At 40.9% G+C, this 22,729-nt stretch overlaps 1 protein-coding gene across 1 annotated transcript in view; it reads right to left on the reverse strand.

Annotated features, from left to right (window-relative positions):
- The window catches only part of HPSE2 (heparanase 2 (inactive)), a 438,762-nt gene that overhangs the window by 388,771 nt on the left and 27,262 nt on the right, over positions 1 to 22,729 (reverse strand). Inside the window, exon 3 of the mRNA XM_073685001.1 lies at positions 10,718 to 10,879. Within this exon, the coding sequence (XP_073541102.1) occupies positions 10,718 to 10,879 (162 nt within the window). The remainder of the gene's footprint in view (positions 1 to 10,717; positions 10,880 to 22,729) is intronic.

Genomic DNA, 22,729 nt, shown 5'->3' on the forward strand with positions numbered 1-22,729 from the left:
AATTGTTGCCAGGTTGTCATGCAGATTATTACTGATTGTTTGGTATCTGAGCAGCCAACATCCTGTGATCTCCCAAAAAGGATTGTCCAAAGTACAGAACATCAATCCTGGACCACATACAGAAGATGTGAAGTCCCAGTTAAGTCATCCTTCACGGTGGTGACCAGTCTATATACAGCTGTATCTAGCTGCTACTAACCTGATAAGGAAGTTTGGGGCAGCACTGGGGCTCAATGGATAGTACTGGAGGTCCCTGAATAGAAAGCATTGGGCAGCAAGGTGACTCAGTGGTTAATACTGGGGGTCTACAAATACGAAGTGCTGGGCAGCAGATTGGCTCAGTGGACATCACTTGGGGTCCTTGAATAGAAAGTCCTTAACAGCACAGTGGCTCAGTGGATAGAACTGGTGGTCCCTGAATAGGAAGTGCTGGGCAGCACAGTGGTTCAGTGCTTAGCACTTGGAGGTCCCTGAATAGGAAGCTCTGAGCAGCACTTTGGCTTACAGGTTAGCGCTTGGGGTCTTTGAATAGGGAGGGATAAACAGAACAATGGCTCACTGGATAGCACTGGCGGTCCCTGAATAGGAAGTGCTGGGCCACTTAATGGTTCAGAGGTTAGTACTTGGTTAGTTTCTTGAATAGGAAGTGCTGGGCAGCACAGTGACTCAGTGGATAATACTTGGGGTCTTAAAATAGGATGTGCTAGTTAGGGCAATCAGGATAGTGGTTCAGAGTTTAGCACTTGGGGTCCATGAAACGGAAGTGATGGGCAGTACAGTGTTTCACTTGGCGTCTTTGAATAGGAAGTGATGGGCAGTACAGTGGTTCACTTGGGGTCCTTGAATAGGAAGTGATGGGCAGTACAGTGGCTCACTTGGGATCTTTGAATAGAAAGTGATGGGCAGTACTGTGGCTCACTTGTGGTCTTTGAATAGGAAGTGATAGGTAGTACAGTGGCTCACTTGGGATCCTTGAATAGCAAGTGATGGGCAGCACAGTGGCTCACTTGGGGTTCTGGTATAGGGAGTGATGGGCGGCACAGTGGCTCACTTGGGGTCCTTGAATAGCAAGTGATGGGCGGCACAGTGGCTCACTTGGGGCCCTTGAATAGAAAGTGATGGACAATACAGTGGCTCACTTGTGGTCTTTGAATAGGAAGTGATGGGCAGCACTGTGGCTCCCTTGGGGTCTTTGAATAGAAAGTGATGGGCAGTACAGTGGCTCACTTGGGGTCTTTGAATAAGAAGTGATGGGCAGTACAGTGGCACAATTGGGGTCCTTGAATAGCAAGTGATGGGCAGTACAGTGGCTCACTTGGGGTCCTTGAATAGAAAGTGATGGGCAGCACAGTGGCTCACTTGGGGTTCTTGTCTAGGAAGTGATGGGCAGCACAGTGGCTCACTTGGGGTTCTTGTCTAGGAAGTGATGGGCAGCACAGTGGCTCACTTGGGGTCTTTGAATAGGAAGTGATGGGCAGCATAGTGGCTCACTTGGGGTCCTTGAATAGAAAGTGATGGGCAGTACAGTGGCTCACTTGGGGTCCTTGAATAGCAAGTGATGGGCAGCACAGTGGCTCACTTGGGGTTCTGGTCTAGGAAGTGATGGGCAGCACAGTGGCTCACTTGGGGTTCTTGTCTAGGAAGTGATGGGCAGCACAGTGGCTCACTTGGGGTCCTTGAATAGGAAGTGATGGGCAGCACAGTGGCTCACTTGGGGTCCTTGAATAGGAAGTGATGTGCAGCACAGTGGCTCACTTGGGGTTCTTGAATATGAAGTGATGAGCAGCACAGTGGCTCACTTGGGGTCTCTGAATAGGAAGTGATGGGCAGCACAGTGGCTCACTTGGGGTCTTTGAATAGAAAGTGATGGGCAGTACAGTGGCTCACTTGGGGTCCTTGAATAGCAAGTGATGGGCAGCACAGTGGCTCACTTGGGGTTCTTGTCTAGGAAGTGATGGGTAGCACAGTGGCTCACCTGGGGTCCTTGAATAGGAAGTAATAGGCAGTACAGTGGCTCACTTGGGTTCCTTGAATAGGAAGTAATGGGCAGTACAGTGGCTCACTTGGGGTCCTTGAATAGGAAGTGATGGGTAGCACAGTGGCTCACTTGGGGTCCTTGAATAGGAAGTGATGGGCAGCACAGTGGCTCACTTGGGGTCCTTCAATAGGAAGTGATGGGCAGCACAGTGGCTCCCTTGGGGTCCTTGAATATGAAGTGGTGGGCAGCACAGTGGCTCACTTGGGGTCCTTGAATAGGAAGTGATGGGCAAGATAGTGGCTCACTTGGGGTCCTTGAATAGGAAGTGATGGGCAGCACAGTGGCTCCCTTGGGGTCCTTGAATAGGAAATGATGGGGAGTACATTGGCTCACTTGGGGTCCTTGAATAGGAAGTGATGGGCAGTGTAGTAGCTCACTTGGGGTCTTTGAATAGGAAGTGATGAGCAGTGCAGTGGTTCACTTGGGATCTCTGAATAGGAAGTGATGGACAATACAGTGGCTCACTTGGGGTCCTTGAATAGGAAGTAATGGGCAGCACAGTGGCTCACTTGGGGTCCTTGAATAGGAAGTGATGGGCAGTAAGGTGGCTCACTTGGGGTCCTTGAATAGGAAGTGATGGGCAGTAAGGTGGCTCACTTGGGGTCCTTGAATAGCTATTGAAGTGCAGTAAAGTGGCTCAGAGGATAACACTTGGTGCCTAAAAATCAGAATATCTGTATAAATTTGAATGATCTTACAATGCTTACGTAGATTTCCCAAAAAACATGGGAACATGAAATTAAGTACTGTCCTGGATGCAGGGACTGTAATGGAATAAAACCTGACCTGTGTATATCGCTACAAGATGTGTTGGAGTTATATACTGTAAGTTTATATGATCTATGTTTTAACCAACAGCTTTGGTTAAGTGTCTGTCAAGTCCCACAAATGTCAAGTTTCTTATCAGCCAAAAACATGTCTATGGCCATCTTAAAGTGGTTGCATGTTTTAGATAATACATTTGCAATTTCTATCAGGAGACATCACGAGTTAATAGAAGGCAGTTCCCTGGTTTGGACTCTTATCTAAAAACGTGAGTGAAAAGCAGATCATGCGGAACCCAATACGTCCAATTTATTACATGGAGAGTCCATTGATTTTAATGGAGAACAATGTAATGCTTTATTTCTCCTCTGGGGGTGCTGCAGAGAAATTGAACACTTTTTAATAGGTTCCTTTGTTTACCTTTCCAAACTTTCTCCAGGATAAAAACTCTTTTATAGTAGAAATGCCAGTTTAGTCACATGGCCGGAAACTTTAAAGCTTAATAACGTCATAATAAACATAAACCCCTTACAATGTAGAATTTACATTCAGCCTTTTTCTGCTGAGGCGGATGAAATATTATAATCAAACAAAGCATACATAAAAGGCAGTTAAACACTAAATTTTACGAGCGCAAATATTATTGGGAAAGTGGATGTTAAGGCAAATAAAGACCTCAGCTGACAGATTTATTCTTATCAGCAACCTATTAATCAGACATAAAAACATAATATTTAGAAAAGCGGCTCAGATTTAATAAAACATTGGGTTACGCTCGTCTGCTAATCTGTGTTGTCTAGTGACAATATGAAAATGTAAACTTGTTGTCACAGACTCAAAACTGTCTGGCAATAGGATCAAAGACTCATAATGTTCCCTTTAAAAAAAAGAGTTTTATTCCTGTCCTTAAAGCAAATAAGGACAAAAAGATGAGAAAAAGCACAGCTGGATCCCACTCATCCCATAAAAAAACAGCATACTATACAAGGACATTGTATACAGCTGATGCAAACATAATCAGTTGTAAGGTTGGGTTCAAGTTTTTTATCAGCGTAGATCCAGTGTAAAGACACCTCAAGAAAATTTACAAATACGACTAATAAAAAAAATGAAAAAAAAATATAATAAAAATATTTTTATCATTATTTACTTCCAGAGTTGGCATATGTATCCTCTCTGGTGGCAGTTATTGTGCCGAGAGCCATCAAATATGATGAATTTTGCAGCTTCCAGCTACTTTTATTTTTGGAAGTTCGAAATTTCATGTTTATTTTTAATATTATAGTTAGAGCCCTGGGAGAAATTCAATACTTTATTACTACAGAAACATTCATGCCAGATTTCATATTTATTTAATGTTACTTTTTTTTTGCTAGATCATTTGGTATTTCGATTCAATGGGTAATAATAAGGAATTATAACAAAAAAAATAAAGCGTACCTGTCATTTCAAGTGACTTTTTAGAATAAGCTGTCATAGGTATGTACAAGGGATATGATTATTGCTTGCATTTTTCACCAGTTTTCTTCTATCACTAATTTCCAGTTGTCTCTACACTGGTAGGTGGAGACTAGCTGCTATGAGGTCTCCAACACATGACATACACTAACATGAGGGATTCCTGCTTTCCTATCTGTGTTTAGCACACCCTGAGAAACAGGACATTATATATAGTTGTACTGAGCAGTGTAGCTGTGAATCCAGTGTGAGATAAAGCATGGGATAAAACACTTACTAGTAAACAGCATTAATTTGTGTGTAACTTGTCGTCTCTCTCTCTTCTCTCTCCTCTATCTCACTGTCACATCTCCACTAGAACCTGCTCCTGCGATGTCTGCTTCCATCCCCGGATGCCGCCGTATTCACTCTGTGGACGGCACTGATGATAGAAGAGAGGTCGGATTCAGAAACTCTGGACGGTGCAGGCTTTGTCCTGCCACTAAGGGACCTGCAGTGCTGTCCAGTCTAGCAGTATGGGTGTGTGTGCTGTCCAGCTGATGTTATCAGCTCCCTGCCAACCACCACATCCTACCAAAGCTTCCAGCTTACTGCTGAAAGCGTCCAGATATAGTCTTGTGTTCCTCTGGTTCAGTCCCTTTAGTTAAGGTCTTGTATATTCCTGTGTGTTTGTTTCCTGTTTTTGACCTCAGCTTATTTTTGACTATTCTTCCTTCTTTTGATTTGGTACTATTCCTGCCCTCTTGGTTCTGACCCAGCTACCTGACCACTCCTGCCATCCTGCAACACCGGACAGCAAGCTTATACCATGGCCACAGCCCAGGGGCCCCTGTTAAGTCCAGATCCCTGTATATGGGGTAAAGGGTGAAGGTCAGGTAAACGGAGGTAGCCAAGGTAGCCATTTTAGAGCTGCAAGGCGACCGCTGACAGAGCCACTTTACACTCACCTATTTGTAGACTTCAGCCGACAGTCTACGTGTACTACTGACTTGTGCAAAGTTTGTTGACGGCAAATTTTTATTATTAGCTCTGATAGCTTTAGAATATATTCACACACAATGGATTATACTAAGTAAATGCTACATAAGCAATTTGCTCTTCTAAATCAGCACCAAATATGGAACTGGACTTTAACAGCTCTGCTGATAACATGCGTGAGACAGAAGGATTATTAAACCACACAAAAGATTTATCTTCTTAGCATCTTTATCCATTAGTGTCTAATATCTGTTACACAAAAATGTGCCATTCTGGTGACATTTCACCTCATAACTGTACATTCACCTGTTAATTCAAACAACACTGCGGAGAACTGTACATCGCCCGGACTGTGTCTGTCTACTATTATCTCCTTAATATTTACTGGGTTCACGCAGAGTGCACGCTCGGGGAAAGAAAAACAAGGAAAAGTCAAATTTGGGAAAGTCTTCACATCGTCTCTTTTTACCATTTTACAATACGGAATGAAGCTGTTCCTTCCCTTCACCCGTCTGCCTTGCTTTTATTTTCGGGAGGTCGACTTTTGAAGTTTATTTTTAATATTCTAGTTAGAGCCATGGGAGAAATTAAGTACTTTACTATAATAGGAAAATCCTTGCCAGATTTCATATTTATTTAATGTCACATTTTTTGCTGTGAGATCATTTGGTTTTTCGATTCATTGGGTAATAATGAGGAATTATAACAAAACATAAACACCGGGTTAGAGGTGTACGGTGGACGTTACGCTCTTGGGGCTCAGGAGTATAACATAATCTCAGTAATATGATGTTACTTGTTTATTTAGAGAGGAAGAGATAATTTGGTTGGAAGCCCAGAGACCCCGACTATCCCAGACAAGGGTTTTGTACATAGCCGATTAGACACAGGATAGAGAATGTGCCTGAAGCCCACCAGAGCTCAGCAGACTAATAACCATAATAAGGTCATATCCGTGATATGGGTAAGTATGTTTTGCTGTGTGTTTTTACTTTTTTTTATGGGATATATACAGTACAGTAGCACAGGCAATTTATTTGGGATTTAACATTTGATTTCCTATCCAAACTGGCATCTGGTTCTTTTTTATCTTAAGGAGCTGTGAAGGTTGAATTTTTGATTAATTTCTCATCCAATAGACATGCAAATATACTGATAATAGACATCATGGATTATTTTCCTTTTCAATAAAAAGTAATTTTCTAGTAAAAAAAAAAAGTTTTCATCTAATATAGTTACTGTCTGAAAGGTCTGCAGCAGACCATTGACTATAAAAAGGCTGTCACTTAACATAGAAAACCTCTTCTCTTTTCATTCTGTTAGCAATGGCACCACATGGAAGAGAAATGTCACAAGACCTGAGAAAGAAATTAATTTCTTTACAGAAGAAAGGTGAAGGCTACAAGAAGATCAGCAAAGCTTTACTTATCAGTCAAAATATTGTAGCAAAAGTGATACAAAAATGTTACAAATTTAAATGTAACTATCTCACAGAGATATCCAGGCCGACCACGGAAGTTAACACCTAAATAGGAGCATCTTGTGATAAGAAGGCTTGAAGAAAATCAACCTACAAGTACATTGAAGTTAGCTAAAAAGGTAGAAAGCCTAACTGGGTTGAGTTTTTCCCATGACACAAGACGGTGTAAACTACAGAGGAACGGCATGCATGGGGGTCATCCATGAAAATGCCCATGCAAAAACCTACAATTTCCCAGGGTCCATGCTGAAAAATATAAAGACTACTGGGACTCGATACTCTGGAGTAATGAGACCAAGGTAAATGTTTTTCAACTGGTGACTTCAAAACTGTATGGGCTCACAAAGGTGAGGAGTACAAAGAAAAATGCATGGTGCCTACAGTGAGACATGGTGGTGGCAGTGTCCTTATGTGAGGCTGCATGAGCTGCTGATGTCGGGGAGCAACATGTCATTGATGGGATCATGAATTCACAGATGTACTGCTCTATATTAAAAGAGAATATGCCGCTATCACTCCATATCCTTGGTAGACATGCACTTTTCCAACATGACAATGATCCAAAACTCACATATAACGCTACTGGTGCATTTCTGAAGAAGAATAGGGTGAAAGTGATTTAGTGTCCAAGTGTCTCCTGATCTGAACCTAACTGAACATTTATTTTGTAGAATGAAGAGACAAGTTGTCATCACTCTCCATCCAGCATCCAGGCTCAAAAACAGCTCGTGTTTGAAAAATGGAAAAAGATAGATGTTGCAATGTGTCGCCAACATGCTTATTCCATGCCTAGAAAACTTGGTGCTGTCCTTCAAAATCATGGAGCTCATACAAAATACTAAATGTATTAGTTTTTGATGTGGGGTGTACTCCTTTTTGCATCAACTAATTTGAGTAAAACTGAAGATTTTGTAATGAAAATTCTATTATTAACCTTACTTTCATGTTATGGGTTAAAAAAACGTTCTATGAAACTCATTCTTGGCAACTTTTTGGAAATTGTTCTTATATGACTTCCAACTTTTTTTAAAAAAGTGTCATAAACCCACTCCAGTAGGGAGGTGGCATAAAAAGTGGAGTAACCTTTCTAGACAGAAATAGATTATCTTAAGATATGTCAACTCTATCAAACATCGTGCAACACCATGATGAACGTGGCAGGGATTTTATTATGGAGGTTTCTGATCTCTAACTTATAATAAATACATTATATATAAAATTGGTAAATTTAGGTTAATTAATTGTTGTGGTCATAACCTAGCCTGCCTTTATAGATTATCAATTATTATTCAATTTTCTTCAATTAATTAAATACAATATTATATGGCTTCTAACTAACCCTCATTACTCTTATGTTTTTCACCACAAACAACGGCTCATCAGGAAGAGTATTTGGGGGAGAAAACTGGGGGCATCACAAGCTGCAATTTATTTAGGCAATGCCGCCGGTCAAAGTATCCATATTACGGTGGTAATAATATAAAGGCTTAAATATAATGATGCAATAATCTACTGTCTTCTTATGGAGTAAGGGCACAGTCAGACAGGAGATCAGAACGCAGTGCACGGACTGGCCAGCGGCTCTCCCGATCCGAGCGTGGCAGCTTCATGTATTTCTACTCAGCTGTCACACTCGGGTCGGGAGTCCGTGCACTGCGTTCTGATCTTTCTCTGATTTATATGGCCGTCTGATTTGTCTAAATATCCCTTAAAGTAGGTAAGAACAGAATATATATATTGATGATTCTGCCCTAGTTTCCTTGTAGTTTTTTATTAATAGGGGGTGAATTATCTAACACGGTGGCACACATTATGAGCTATAAAATACTTTTTCAAAGTAATTTAAAAGTTACAATTTAATTGTTAATATTATTCCTCTATTTTGTTGGTACATAGGGTACATGAGTTGACTGGACCACGAATTGTGGTGAATAGGCTTTATAGAATATAGACATATGATATGAATCGGGTGCTTCTTCTGGGATATAACATGGTCATTTTATGAATTCTATTAAAGAAACCGGTCACTGATTTATTCTGCCCGAACCAGTGCTTAGGTGACTAGTCCAAAAGGCTAGTCCACACAGGCTTCTCCCCACCCTGCTCCTCTACACTGATAGGTCTCTTCTTCTATACAGATATAGCAAGAGACCTATCAGTCTAAGGGTGGGGAGAAACCAGCGGGGATTTGCCTCTTAGACTAGTCACCTCATCTTCAGCCTAATGTCAAGTAAGTCTTTGTTTTAAAAAAACCTCAGCATTTCAGAGTAAAACATAAGATGTTTAGAATACAGGAGGCGGTCGTTGAATGATGCTGCCTGTGGTCCGGGCAATATAAATCAGCAGATAAATTCCCTTTAAATAAAAAAAACTTGTCCGTTTCCCAACCACATAGTGAATTGCTGTTTGTCTTAGGCTACAGTGCCATGTAAAAGTTTGGGCACCCCTGGTTAAAATTACTATTATTGTGAACAGTTAAGCAAGTTGAAGATTAAATTATCTCTAAAAGGATAAACTTATCCTCAGAAGCAGAGGTGACTCTTGGTCTTCCTTTCCTGGGGCGGTCCTCATGTGAGCCAGTTTCTTTGTAGTACTTGATGGTTTCTGCAACTGCACTTGGGGACGCATTCAAAGTTTGCCCAATTTTTCGGACTGACTGACCTTCATTTCTTAAAGTAATGATGGCCACTCGTTTTTCTTTACTTAGCTGCTTTTTTCTTGCCATAATACAAATTCTAACAGTCTATTCAGTAGGACTATCAGCTGTCTATCCACCTGACTTCTGCACAACACAACTGATTGTCCCAACCCCATTTATAAGGCAAGAAACCCCACTTATTAAACCTGACAGGGCACACCTGTGAAGTGAAAACCATTTCCTATGACTACCTCTTGAAGCTCATCAAGAGAATGCCAAGAGTGTGCAAAGCAGTCATCAAAGCAAAAGGTGGCTATTTTGAAGAACCTAGAATATAAGACATATTTTCAGTTGTTACACAATTTTTTGTTAAGTATGTAATTCCACATGTGTTAATTCACAGTTTTGATGCCTTCAGTGTGAATGTACAATTTTCATAGTCATGAAAATACAGAAAAATCTTTAAATGAGAAGGTGTGTCCAAACTTTTGGTCTGTACTGTGTATATATATATATATATATATATATATATATATATATATATATATATTTTTTTTTTTTTTTTTTCCTAAAATACAAAGTAAATGTGTCATCCTTAACTTTAGGCCTTTTAGAGATCATTTCATCTTCAACTTGCTTTAACTCTTCACAATAACTGTAATTTTGAGCAGGGGTGCCCAAACTTTTACAAGTCACTGTATATACTGATGGAGTTTCTTTCAGATGTTTAGAAAAGGCAGGAGTTTTTGAAGGAGTTTTTATTTCCTTAAGCAGTTTTAAGAGTTTTTACAGCATTCTGGAATAGTTTTTTTTCCCTGAACAGTTTTTGTAGCTTTTTGGATTTGGCAGTTCCTGCTTAGAAGCTGATTTCATCAGGAGTCACTACAAAGAAGTGACTTGCATTGCATTTTTTTTCCCACCAAGCGTTTATTCAAAATCTAAAATGGACCTGCTCCAGCAAACTCCTAAAAAAACTGTGTATATATACAGCTTTACTATTGATGTTGAACAGTGTAATTATGCTAGAGCAAAGAGCATATAAAGACAGAACATGGCCATCAGGGACGGACATGCCGTTGGTGCAACCCGTGCAAAGGTATATGCATTGATGAGGGGCAAGAACTCCAAATCAGCTGTCTGAAAATAGAGATTCTGGGTCGGCTTTTTATCCTGACTTTGACTAACGGGATTGTTGCTTCCAATAGGTGGCACTGGAGACCCTGTTCTCTTCCTCTGATGTTATTTGCTGGCATCAAAACAAACTCTTAGCATATTGGCTTTCAATTCGAAGAATGTTAAAAGCTAAACAGAATGCAGCAGGACGATACATTGTAGCTTCAGGATCATCTAAAATTCTTACCTGTTAGTGTCAGGTTACTATATGTGTTGGAAAATTGCTCTTTAAGCAAAACTAGATGCATCTGAGCCGCTTTCTCCCTCTGCAGTTCCAGCATGGTATCTGGATGCTGGGCTATTTTGCATCCTTTCTGTTTGTCAAGAGAGATATCACTGCGGACGATATCTGTAACAAGACAAAATATATTATAAATCATTTAAAAATATAATATATTAAGAAATCTACAAAAATTAATTCCTCTAAAATCCAGAAATGCAAACAAAATATTTTATATTTTTATAATTATAATTTCCTTTATCTTCTTTGGATTTACACAACTGAATAAAGAAAAAATTGCATATATGGAATATTTCTGTAGGATTATTACTGGACCGAAAAAAAAACCTATAAAGGATAAGTACAAGGCACAGTTACATAAAGGATAAAGATAATTTTATTAAATATTAATTAAAAGATACATTAAAAGTAAGACACAAGAACATCAAGTGTCTGATGGGGAACACCTAATTAGTACATGAGGTAATACAAAAAATAATAAAAATATAAAAGTATAAAAATATAAATATATGATGACAATGTTGCATACAGATACCAAAAGAGAAGTTTATTTCAGAATGTATCGTTGAATGATGTATAAATCACAAATTAATATAAAAGTGGGACCCCTTGACGAAGCTAGGTGCGAAACGCGCGTCGTGTGTGGTTTTTCTTCTTGACTGGTGAGGTTACTTCATGCTGCTGTGCATTTTTACCCTTCAATATACATATTTTTTTCTCTCTAATGATACCTTATATTTTTATCCACTGTGTTTCACCTTACAGTACACTTTGTATTATATATATTGGTATCTGTCTTTAATATTGTGATTACTTTGTCTTTGCATACTTTACTATACTGTTTTATAAACGTTACTACTTTTTTGTTAATATTTATTAATGATTTATTTAAAGATCCACGATACGTTCTGAAGGAAACTTTTGTTTTGCTATCTGTATGCAACATTGTGATCATATATTTATATTTTTATACCATGTTTTGTTTTAACTCATGTACTATTTAGGTGTTTCCTATCAGTCTTGATGTTCCTGAGTCTTACTTTTTATGTATTTTTTAATTAATTAATTAATTTATATTTATTTTATTCACTTATATAGTGCCATTAATTCCACAGTGCTTTACAGTCATCATCACTGTCCCCATTGGGGCTCACAATCTAGATTCCCTATCAGTATGTCATTGGAGTGTGGGAAGAAACCGGGGAACCCGGAGGAAATGCACGCAAGGGGAGAACATACAAACTCCTTGCAAATGTTGTCCTTGGTGGGATTTGAACCCAGGCTAACCACTGAGCCACCGTACTGCCCAATTTTAATAAAATAATTTGTATCCTTTATGTTACTGTGCCTTGCACTTATCTTGTATAGGTTTTTTATATATGTATGTGCTTATTGACCTATTACTCTATGGTCACTATGCATAAAAGTATGTTTGTTTATAATTACTGGACTGAATTGAACTCTTGTATTATCCCAATATCAGTTTACTTATCTCTAGAGTTGGTGAAAATTGATTCCCAGAACCCGGTCCAGTTGCCACGTCAGTATTCTGTGGTCGCTGGACAGGAGACCTGAAAACCGCCGCCTACCTCCCGACATCCATGGCTCTTCTCTTGATTATCCATCCTGGCACAACATCGCATGTAAGTCATGCCACAAAGATGATGTTTCGCCAAGCTGGCTAATCAACAGAGGAGCCATGGATGCCGGGAGGTAGGAGGCGGTTCTCAGTGCTCCAATCGAGCGGTCACAGATTACTGTTGTGGACAATTAACTGAGCCTTGTGAGTCAATTTGCACCAATTTTAATTATTTCCTACTATTAATAAAGCGGCAATATATTCTGCAGCGCTGTAAAAAGATTTCCATCACAAACATTGATATTTATGCCCAAAGCAAGATTGCCAACTTTATTTTTTATTTCTGCTGGATAACTTCATGGACAGCCAACATTTTGCACACAGAGACTGGAAAACCATAATAAATCATTATGATTATATGATTATAAATTACCGTATTTTTCGGACTATAAGACGCACTTTTTTCCTCCAAAATATTGGAGGAAAGTGGGGGGTGCGTCTTATAGTCCGAATACTATCTACCTGTATATACTGTGGGGGAGCGGCAGCTGGGGATCAACGGAGCACAGTCTAGTCGGCGTGGGGAGGAGGGAATATTCATTTTCCTTAATAGCCTGTGCACTGTACCGCAGCGCGACTCCTGCTGCCGCTCTGCGGTCAGTGTGCCTGCTATTAAAGCTCATGAATATTCCCTACAACCCACTCCCATGGGTTGTAGTGAATATTCATGGTCTTTAATAGTAGGCACACTGACCGCAGAGCGGCAGCAGGAGCCGCGCTGCGGTACAGTGCACCGGCTATTGAAGAGGCTGAATGGTCACTGCTCCCCATGCACAGAGTCCCGGTATGGGGAGCAGTGACTATTCCAGCACAGCGTCTCACACTGCCATGCGCGGTATAGAGCGGGACAACGCTGGAGGAAAGAGGAGGTGAGTATAATTGTTTTATTCATTTTTTGTGGGCAGCGTGATGGGGGCTCAAGGGGTGCCATGCATATCAGGATGGGGGCTCAAGGGGTGCCATACATACCAGGATGGGTGATCAAGGGATGCCATACATACCAGGATGGGTGATCAAGGGGTGCCATGCATACCAGCATGGGGGATCAAGGGGTGCCATACATACCAGGATGGGTGATCAAAGGGTGCCATACATACCAGGATGGGGATCAGGCAGGGTGCCATGCATACCATGATGGGGTATCAAGGGGTGCCATGCATACCAGGATGGGTGATCAAGGTGTGCCATGCATACCAGCATGGGGGATCAAGGGGTGCCATGCATACCAGGATGGGGGATCAAGGGGTGCCATGCATACCAGGATGGGGGATCAAGGGGTGCCATGCATACCAGGATGGGGATGAGGGCTACTTATACCAGGATGGGATGGGGGCCACATATACCAGGAATGAGGGGCTATACATACCAGGATGGAGGATATTAACAGAATTGGGGGACATTACCCCAATACCAGTGTCAGCAGCAGACCCCTCCCCCATAACAGGGCATCATGACCACATTTTTTGCTTACATTTTTTTTCCTATTTTCCTCCTCTAAAACCTAGGTGCGTCTTATGGTCCGGTGCGTCTTTTAGTGAGAAAAATACGGTATTTGATCTCATCTAGCATCAAAAAAATCACGCATTAAGTTTTTTTATGCACAGGGGAATTTCTTGATGGTTATCTTCTTTCTATACAAGTTCATTAAAAGCCTCATTTATATTTTCTTACAGACAGAAAAGAAACATAAAGGTTATAAGCATTTTTAGGGTAAACTAAGAAACAAAAAGTCAAAAATTGTGGAAAAAAAACCTTTAAAAAATTAGCAATTTGTGCAAAATGCTACAGTAACGTGTGAGATCTGAGACATTGGTCTCCTACGCTTTTCTGATATTGAGAAGTGCACTATGATGCCTAGAAAGTTACCTTGGCATAATTTGCATCAAATATGTAAGGTCCGACATTTCATACATACGGAGATCCTGCTGCCATTAAATGCTACTGTCGATAGTTACTGCGGCGCTCAAATGGTTTTATAGATGGAGGACGTTCCATTGGCACCTTGTGATGTGATGTGAGTGTGATGTGCCAATGTGTTATTAGCAGTATGATAGTGTATTATCTAAGCTATCAAACACAGACTTACAATGTAAAAGAAAAATAATACAGTTTAGGGGGGGGGGGATCCAAAGCAATAAAAAAATACACACAACACATATAAAGATTTCAAAACAGTTTTATTCTGCAAAATAAATCAAGAAAGTTAAAAAACTCTCTATAAATGTCATCACCACATCCATAACGACTCATATTCTAATATTAACACATTATTTCTCTCAAAAGAGAGAAAAAAAATGCAAGAATTGCTATTTTTAATTTACTATCCCTCCAAAAAAAGAACAATATAATACATAGATTATATTACTACTAATACTATTATGTTATTACAGTACTATTACTATTACGATTAGTACGGCCAAATGGAATCAATGCAAACGTTTTGGCTTTGGAAATAAAATGAAGATAAAACAAAAAAAAATTGCTGTGTCCTTAAAGGATTTGTCCCATTACAAGCAATGATCTGCCCCAGCAGCAGTTTATTAAAAAATATCAAACCGTGCTGTATTCACCTTCCTCGGGTCCATTGGCGAATATCTGCCTCTGCTTCTAGTGTCTGGCACTGGCAGTGAGCCCAGTGCTGTATTCACCTTCCTGGGGTCCACTGGTGAATATCTGCTGCTGCTTCTAGTATCTGCCACTGGCAGTGAGGTCAGGGCTGTATTCACCTTCCTCTGGTCCACCGGCGAATATCTGCCACTGCTTCTAGTATCTGGCACTGGCAGTGAGCTCAGGGCTGTATTCACCTACCTCTGGTCCACCGACGAATATCTGCCACTGCTTCTAGTATCTGGCACTGGCAGTGAGCTCAGGGCTGTATTCACCTTCCTTAGGTCCACCGGCGAATATCTGCCGCTGCTTCTAGTATCTGGCACTGGCAAAGAGCTCAGGGCTATATTCACCTTCCTCGGGTCCACCGGCGAATATCTGCTGCTGCTTCTAGTATCTGGCACTGGCAAAGAGCTCAGGGCTGTATTCACCTTCCTCAGGTCCACTGGTGAATATGTGCCACTGCTTCTAGTATCTAGCACTGGCAGTGAGCTCAGGGCTGTATTCACCTTCCTCGGGTCCACCGGCAAATATCTGCCACTGCTTCTAGTATCTGGCACTGGCAGTGAGCTCAGGGCTGTATTCACCTTCCTTGGGGCCACCGGCGAAAATATGCCGCTGCTTCTAGTATCTGGCACTGGCAAAGAGCTCAGGGCTGTATTCACCTTCCTCGGGTCCACCAGCGAATATCTGCCGCTGTTTCTAGTATCTGGCACTGGCAAAGAGCTCAGGGCTCTATTCACCTTCCTCTGGTCCACCGGCTAATATATGCCGCTGCTTCTAGTATCTGGCACTGGCAAAGAGCTCAGGGCTGTATTCACCTTCCTCTGGTCCACCAGCGAATATCTGCCGCTGTTTCTAGTATCTGGCACTGGCAAAGAGCTCAGGGCTGTATTCACCTTCCTCTGGTCCACCGGCGAATATCTGCCACTGCTTCTAGTATCTGGCACTGGCAGTGAGCTCAGGGCTGTATTCACCTTCCTTGGGGTCACCAGCGAATATCTGCCGCTGTTTCTAGTATCTGGCACTGGCAAAGAGTTCAGGGCTGTAATCACCTTCCTCGTGTCCACTGGCGAATATGTGCCGCTGCTTCTAGTATCTGGCACTGGCAAAGAGCTCAGGGCTGTATTCACCTTCCTCGGGTCCACCGGCGAAAATCTGCCGCTGCTTCTAGTATCTGGCACTGGCAAAGAGCTCAGGGCTGTATTCACCTTCCTCGGGTCCACCAGCGAATATCTGCCGCTGTTTCTAGTATCTGGCACTGGCAAAGAGCTCAGGGCTGTATTCACCTTCCTCGGGTCCACTGGCGAATATGTGCCGCTGCTTCTAGTATCTGGCACTGGCAGTGAGCTCAGTGGTTGTGCTCATGCAGACAAAACGCCCCCTTTTTTTTTAATAAACTGCAGTTGGGGCAGAACAATTTCTAAAAGTGAGCAACCCCTTTAAGGCTCAAGCTTAGCTGCACCCTTAAGGTGTTAACAAAAAATATAACAGATGAAAGATGGCCCCCAGCTAAAATGTTTGGCATCTCTATGGCTTCCATTGATGTCCCTGTACAAGGTATGTTGGGGTCCTCGGCACCCCTCTATAGTTATGTCTCTGACTACAACTTTTTCAACTTAAAAAAATGTCAAAATTTGCAAAACTAGTTTGGGGGCCCAATTAATTTGCGCTTTTTTAAGTCACCTTCTGTCTTGTGGTATTTGTTGATGTTTATTTTGCATCAAATTCTTCTCTACATTTTTCTTTTTAACCTTTTTTTGTGACTTTTTAGTGCAAAAAGTCACATGTTCTGCTAAACTGTTGCAACAAAAATTACAGACGCACAGTACAGACCAAAAGTTTGGACACACCTTCTCGTTTAAATATTATTCTGTATTTTCATAACTATGAAAATTGTACATTCACACTGAAGGTATCAAAACTATGAATTAACACATGTGGAACTATATACTTAACAAAAAAGTGTGAAACAACTGAAAATATGTCTTATATTCTAGGTTCTTCAAAGTAGCCACCTTTTGCTTTGATGACTGCTTTGCACACTCTTGTCACACTTTTTTTGCTAAGTATATAATTCCACATGTGTTAATTCATAGTTTTGATGCCTTCAGTGTGAATGTACAATTTTCAAAGTCATGAAAATACAGAAAAATCTTTAAATGAGAAGATGTGTCCAAACTTTTGGTCTGTACTGTACATAAAAATCGCTCCAGGGGGGAGGACCGGAGTACGTTTCCACAAAAATGTTGTGACTTTTTAAAAAGTTGCAATTGATGAATTAGCCTGAAAGCATCTAGGAAAAATATAACCATGCACACAATAGCGAAAATAAAAAAATATAAAAAAAAAAAAACAAGTGAGCACATATAAAATACACTTTAAAAAAGACGCGCATTAAAAGGCGAGACTAGACAAAAAAGGCACAAATGCAATAATGAATCCGGCTCTTAGTGTGAAGAAGCCACTGTGGAGGACTGAAGTGAGGTCTTTTGTGGAAACCACCTATCTATTGGTCATTCAATGCTCCCTGGGAAAAAGGTATGCAAATTAGCTTTCCTCAATGAGGAAGAAAGTTGGAACTGTAGAAGTTTGCTGCATATTTTAGGATGATATTTCCCCAGACCAGAGATTCTTTAAGAAATTAGACGAATCCACAGACACATGTTTGGTACTTCTTGCCCCTCATCAGTGCAAGAACCAGTATAGAGGACTGATATGTGTACCATTAGTGATGTAAACTGTACCCCCTCTATTATAGTATATATATAAGCCCTATATTCTCATTACCACCCATTTTAGAAAGAAGCACATTAATTTGATTGTCCGCACATAAGAGATTTTGGCCTTGGAGTAACTGATTTATAAATACTATATCAGAATTCACAATATTACTTACTGAGCCTCCTTGGTTATTAAGTTGCCACAATTTCCAGGCCAGTAAAGTTTACATCTTTGGGGCTGGTGGTATTTCCAGTAATCTATAGCAGATTTCACAAACACTAATTTTGTTCACTGCGAGTGGTATGCCTGACAAGACATGTAAGGAGCGGAGACATCAAAGAGGAACCAAGTCCACCTCTACGCAAAGCAACCAAACCAGAGGTACGAAGCTAATGCGAAGAATGTGCGCAAATGTAATGTGGTCACTATAATTAACCCCGTCTTTGCTGGGGGTAGGCAGTGAGTGACTGATGTGAGCAGTAGATACAGTAGATACGTGTCCAATGTTATGTAACCGCAGGGGAGTTGAGTTTGTCAGATGCAGCAGGCTGAGAAGTTAAAGGAATCGTTCATCATAAAAAATAACTTTCCATGCAAGTTTTTATAGTAATCAGAATTTCTTACCATTTTTGGTGGTATCATATTAAATAAAAATCCTGAAATCTTGAAGTTTTCACACTGAGAATCACAATATATTGATACGTTTGAAGTCTCGCACCGGCGCCGTTATTGCCGTGAGCGGTGCATGCGCAGATTGAGCTCCAGGCTCAATGACGTCTTTCAGAGATGACTGCGTGCTGTGACGCTTCTCCAGTGCCGGCGCTGGGAGCTGCGATCATGTTACCACAAGTATGTGATTTGTATAGATTCGGTCAAGTGCCGACTAGACGTGCGTGGCCCCGCTCAATGCAAGTGAATTGAGTGAGGCCGGACAAGTCTAGTCAGAATGTCATCGGAAGTATGCAAATTGAATATTTGCAGTCACATGACCGCCCACTCCCAACAATGGCATGGGAGAATCCTCACAGCACACAGTGCGCGCAATGGGAGGATTCACAAGTGACTGCAGACTTGTAGCCAAAGACCGGACAACCCCTTTATTGAGATAAACTATGTGAATAGAATGTTGATCCAGCAGTTAGAGCAAATCTGTCAACTGATTTCACATTACAAACTACATACATTATTAAATAGATCTCTGAGACCTTATAAGGCTGATGTACTTACTGAGAAAATCCGAGTCAGAATAGCTGTTTAATCCTGATATTAGGATGAGCATTTTATGAATCCAAACAAAAGATGAGAGAGCTCATGAGTTCAAGTATATTCAGTCTCCTCCTACCCAGCCTGACTGATATCTGAAGGTTGTACTGATTAGTGTGAGATCTCGGCAGCAACAGGGAGGAGGAACACTGAGGATCTGTAAATCAGGCTAGGTGGATAGAGATTCAGCAGCAGGGACCTAGAACACTTGGGGGTCTGTCAATCAGGCTAGGTGGGCAGAGATTCAGCAGCAGGGAGGAGGAACACTGAGGAGCTGTCAATCAGGCTAGGTGGATAGAGATTCAGCAGCAGGGACCTAGAACACTTGGGGGGTTGTCAATCAGGCTAGGGTGGGCAGAGATTCAGCAGCAGGGAGGAGGAACACTGAGGAGCTGTCAATCAGGCTAGGTGGGCAGGGATTGAAGTTTAATGTTTAAAAAAGGATTGTACAAGTATTCTAATATGGATTCTCAAAGTAAGTACATCAGATGTAAGAAATCTAATAATGTACAGTGCCTACAAGTAGTATTCAACCCCCTGCAGATTTAGCTGGTTGACACATGCGGAATTAACTTGGCATTGTGACATTTGTACTGTAGATCAGCCTGGAAGTGGGAAATGCACTGCAGCAAATTTTGCTTTTGTTTTGTTTTTTTTGTTTTTTTAAAACGTAAAAAGTTAATTCAGAGTGTCATTTATTATTCAACCCCTCAAACCACAAGAATTCTGTTTGGTCCCCCTAAAGTATTAAGAAGTAGTTCAGGCACCAAGAATAATGAACTTCACATGTGTGGATTAAAGATCTCTTTTGCCAGCCTTTTCTGACTATTTAAGACCCTCCCCAAACTTGTGAACAGCACTCAGACATGGTCAACATGGGAAAGACAAAGGAGCATTCCAAGGCCATCAGAGACAAGATCGTGGAGGGTCACAAGGCTGGCAAGGGGTACAAAACCCTTTCCAAGGAGTTGGGCCTACCTGTCTCCACTGTTGGGAGCATCATCCGTAAGTGGAAGGCTTATGGAACTACTGTTAGCCTTCCACGGCCAGGACAGCCTTTGAAAGTGTCCTCCCGTGCCGAGGATAGGCTTGTCCGAAGAGTCAAGGCTAACCCAAGGACAACAAGGAAGGAGCTCCGGGAAGATCTCATGGCAGTGGGGACATTGGTTTCAGTCAATACCATAAGTAACGTACTCCACCGCAATGGTCTCCGTTCCAGACGAGCCCGTAAGGTACCTTTACTTTCAAAGCGTCATGTCAAGGCTCGTCTACAGTTTGCTCATGATCACTTGGAGGACTCTGAGACAGACTGGTTCAAGGTTCTATGGTCTGATGAGACCAAGATCGAGATCTTTGGTGCCAACCACACACGTGACGTTTGGAGACTGGATGGCACTGCATACAACCCCAAGAATACCATCCCTACAGTCAAGCATGGTGGTGGCAGCATCATGCTGTGGGGCTGTTTCTCAGCCAAGGGGCCTGGCCATCTGGTCCGCATCCATGGGAAGATGGAAAGCACGGCCTACCTGGAGATTTTGGCCAAGAACCTCCGCTCCTCCATCAAGGATCTTAAGATGGGTCGTAATTTCATCTTCCAACAAGACAACGACCCAAAGCACACAGCCAAGAAAACCAAGGCCTGGTTCAAGAGGGAAAAAGTCAAGGTGTTGGAGTGGCCTAGTCAGTCTCCTGACCTTAACCCAATTGAAAACTTGTGGAAGGAGCTCAAGAATAAAGTCCACATGAGACATCCAAAGAACCTAGATAACTTGGAGAAGATCTGCATGGAGGAGTGGGCCAAGATAACTCCACAGACCTGTGCCGGCCTGATCAGGTCTTATAAAAGACGATTATTAGCTGTAATTGCAAACAAGGGTTATTCCACAAAATATTAAACATAGGGGTTGTATAATAATTGACCCACACTTTTATGTTTAAAATTTAATAAAATTCAACTGAGCAACATAACTTTTTGGTTTGTAAGATTTATGCTTCTGTTCATAAAACCTACTCTCGTTTGCAGTTTGAAGGCTCTAACTTATTTGCATCTTATCAAACCAGCTAAATCTGCAGGGGGTTGAATACTACTTGTAGGCACTGTATGTAATACCTATGGGAAATCTAGTGATAAATCCACTTTAAACCTACCATAGTGCAAGAAGAAATAAAACAATGCAATGACATACATGTCTTTCTGTACACTTTCTCCAATCAGTACTACCACGGGCGAAACACCTTATTGAAAGAGAACTGGTAACGCATAATTATTATTCATGTATTTAAACCTTTCCAGGGAGAATAATAGAGGATCAAAACAATGGAGAGTTCTATATGAATGCTCCAGAATTGTTATTTCTAGAGAGATATAACTATTTACTATATTTACTATGTCTCCTTATTAGTCCGTGATATCCAGGAATACTCCAAAAACAGCATAAACACAATTCTCTGCAAATGTGCAGAAATGAGGGGTTTGCACCAAATATCTGGAATATCTGCAACAAATATAGTATATAAAAATATAGTACATATAAAAAAAACAAATAGAGCACAAAGCACGTTGATACAGTGTTACAAAATCCCATTCATACACAGTAACAAATTTCTGAACAGATGGAGCAGATTTCTTGTAGCCTTTGCCATGGATTTCTTTTCTTTTTACTATTCCTTTCAAATCCTCAGTAAAATGCATGGCGACTAATCCAGGGCAGATATTTTCTGCCACGTCTGTACATGACTTTATAGTTCCATATTTATTTGTACACAGGTTCAAGGCCTCTATAATTATATTAAGAGTTTACTGATGAGCATAAAAGAAAAGCATGAAGCAGTCATAGTCCATACTCCCGAGCTGTAAACTAGAATATTGAGAAAGTCTGTGCGGGAAGTTTTTCCACTTTCCTATTTACTATATAAGCGCACATGTTATAAACAAGGCAGCGATAAACAAAGAGGCACGGGGTTAAGTATGAGGAGTGCGCCGCATTGTGTGGGGAAATTTGGGAAATGGTTCAGTTATAGCAGTTACCAAATACAGAGAAAATGCTACTAAAACATTAACAAACATTTCTCGGTGTCCTCATTCCATCTGTCCACACTAGAAAATGACCCGTAATTGTGACAGATGTATAAACAAAGTCTATGTCGTACATTACTGAACAGCATTAACCTTTTACAGCCTATTCTAAGCCTTGAGGAGAATTTGTCATAAGACCTATTGCTTACAACAGGTTTTTGTTTTACATACAGTACAGACCAAAAGTTTGGACACACCTTCTCATTTAAAGATCTTTCTGTATATTCATGACTATGAAAGTTGTACATTCACACTGAAGGCATCAAAACTATGAATTAACACATGTGGAATTATATACTTAACAAAAAAGTGTGAAACAACTGAAAATATGTCTTATATTCTAGGTTCTTCAAAGTAGCCACCTTTTGCTTTGATGACTGCTTTGCACACTCTTGGCATTCTCTTGATGAGCTTCAAGAGGTAGTCACTGGAAATGGTTTTCACTTCTCAGGTGTGCCCTGTCAGGTTTAATAAGTGGGATTTCTTGCCTTATAAATTGGGTTGGGACCATCAGTTGTGTTGTGCAGAAGTCAGGTGGATACACAGCTGATAGTCCTACTGAATAGACTGTTAGAATTTGTATTATGGCAAGAAAAAAGCAGCTAAGTAAAGAAAAATGAGTGGCCATCATTACTTTAAGAAATGA

This window comes from Phyllobates terribilis, unplaced genomic scaffold (genome assembly GCF_046119375.1).
Source record: "Phyllobates terribilis strain yellow unplaced genomic scaffold, ASM4611937v1 Scaffold_5__5_contigs__length_657084704, whole genome shotgun sequence".
NCBI classification, from domain to species: domain Eukaryota; kingdom Metazoa; phylum Chordata; class Amphibia; order Anura; family Dendrobatidae; genus Phyllobates; species Phyllobates terribilis.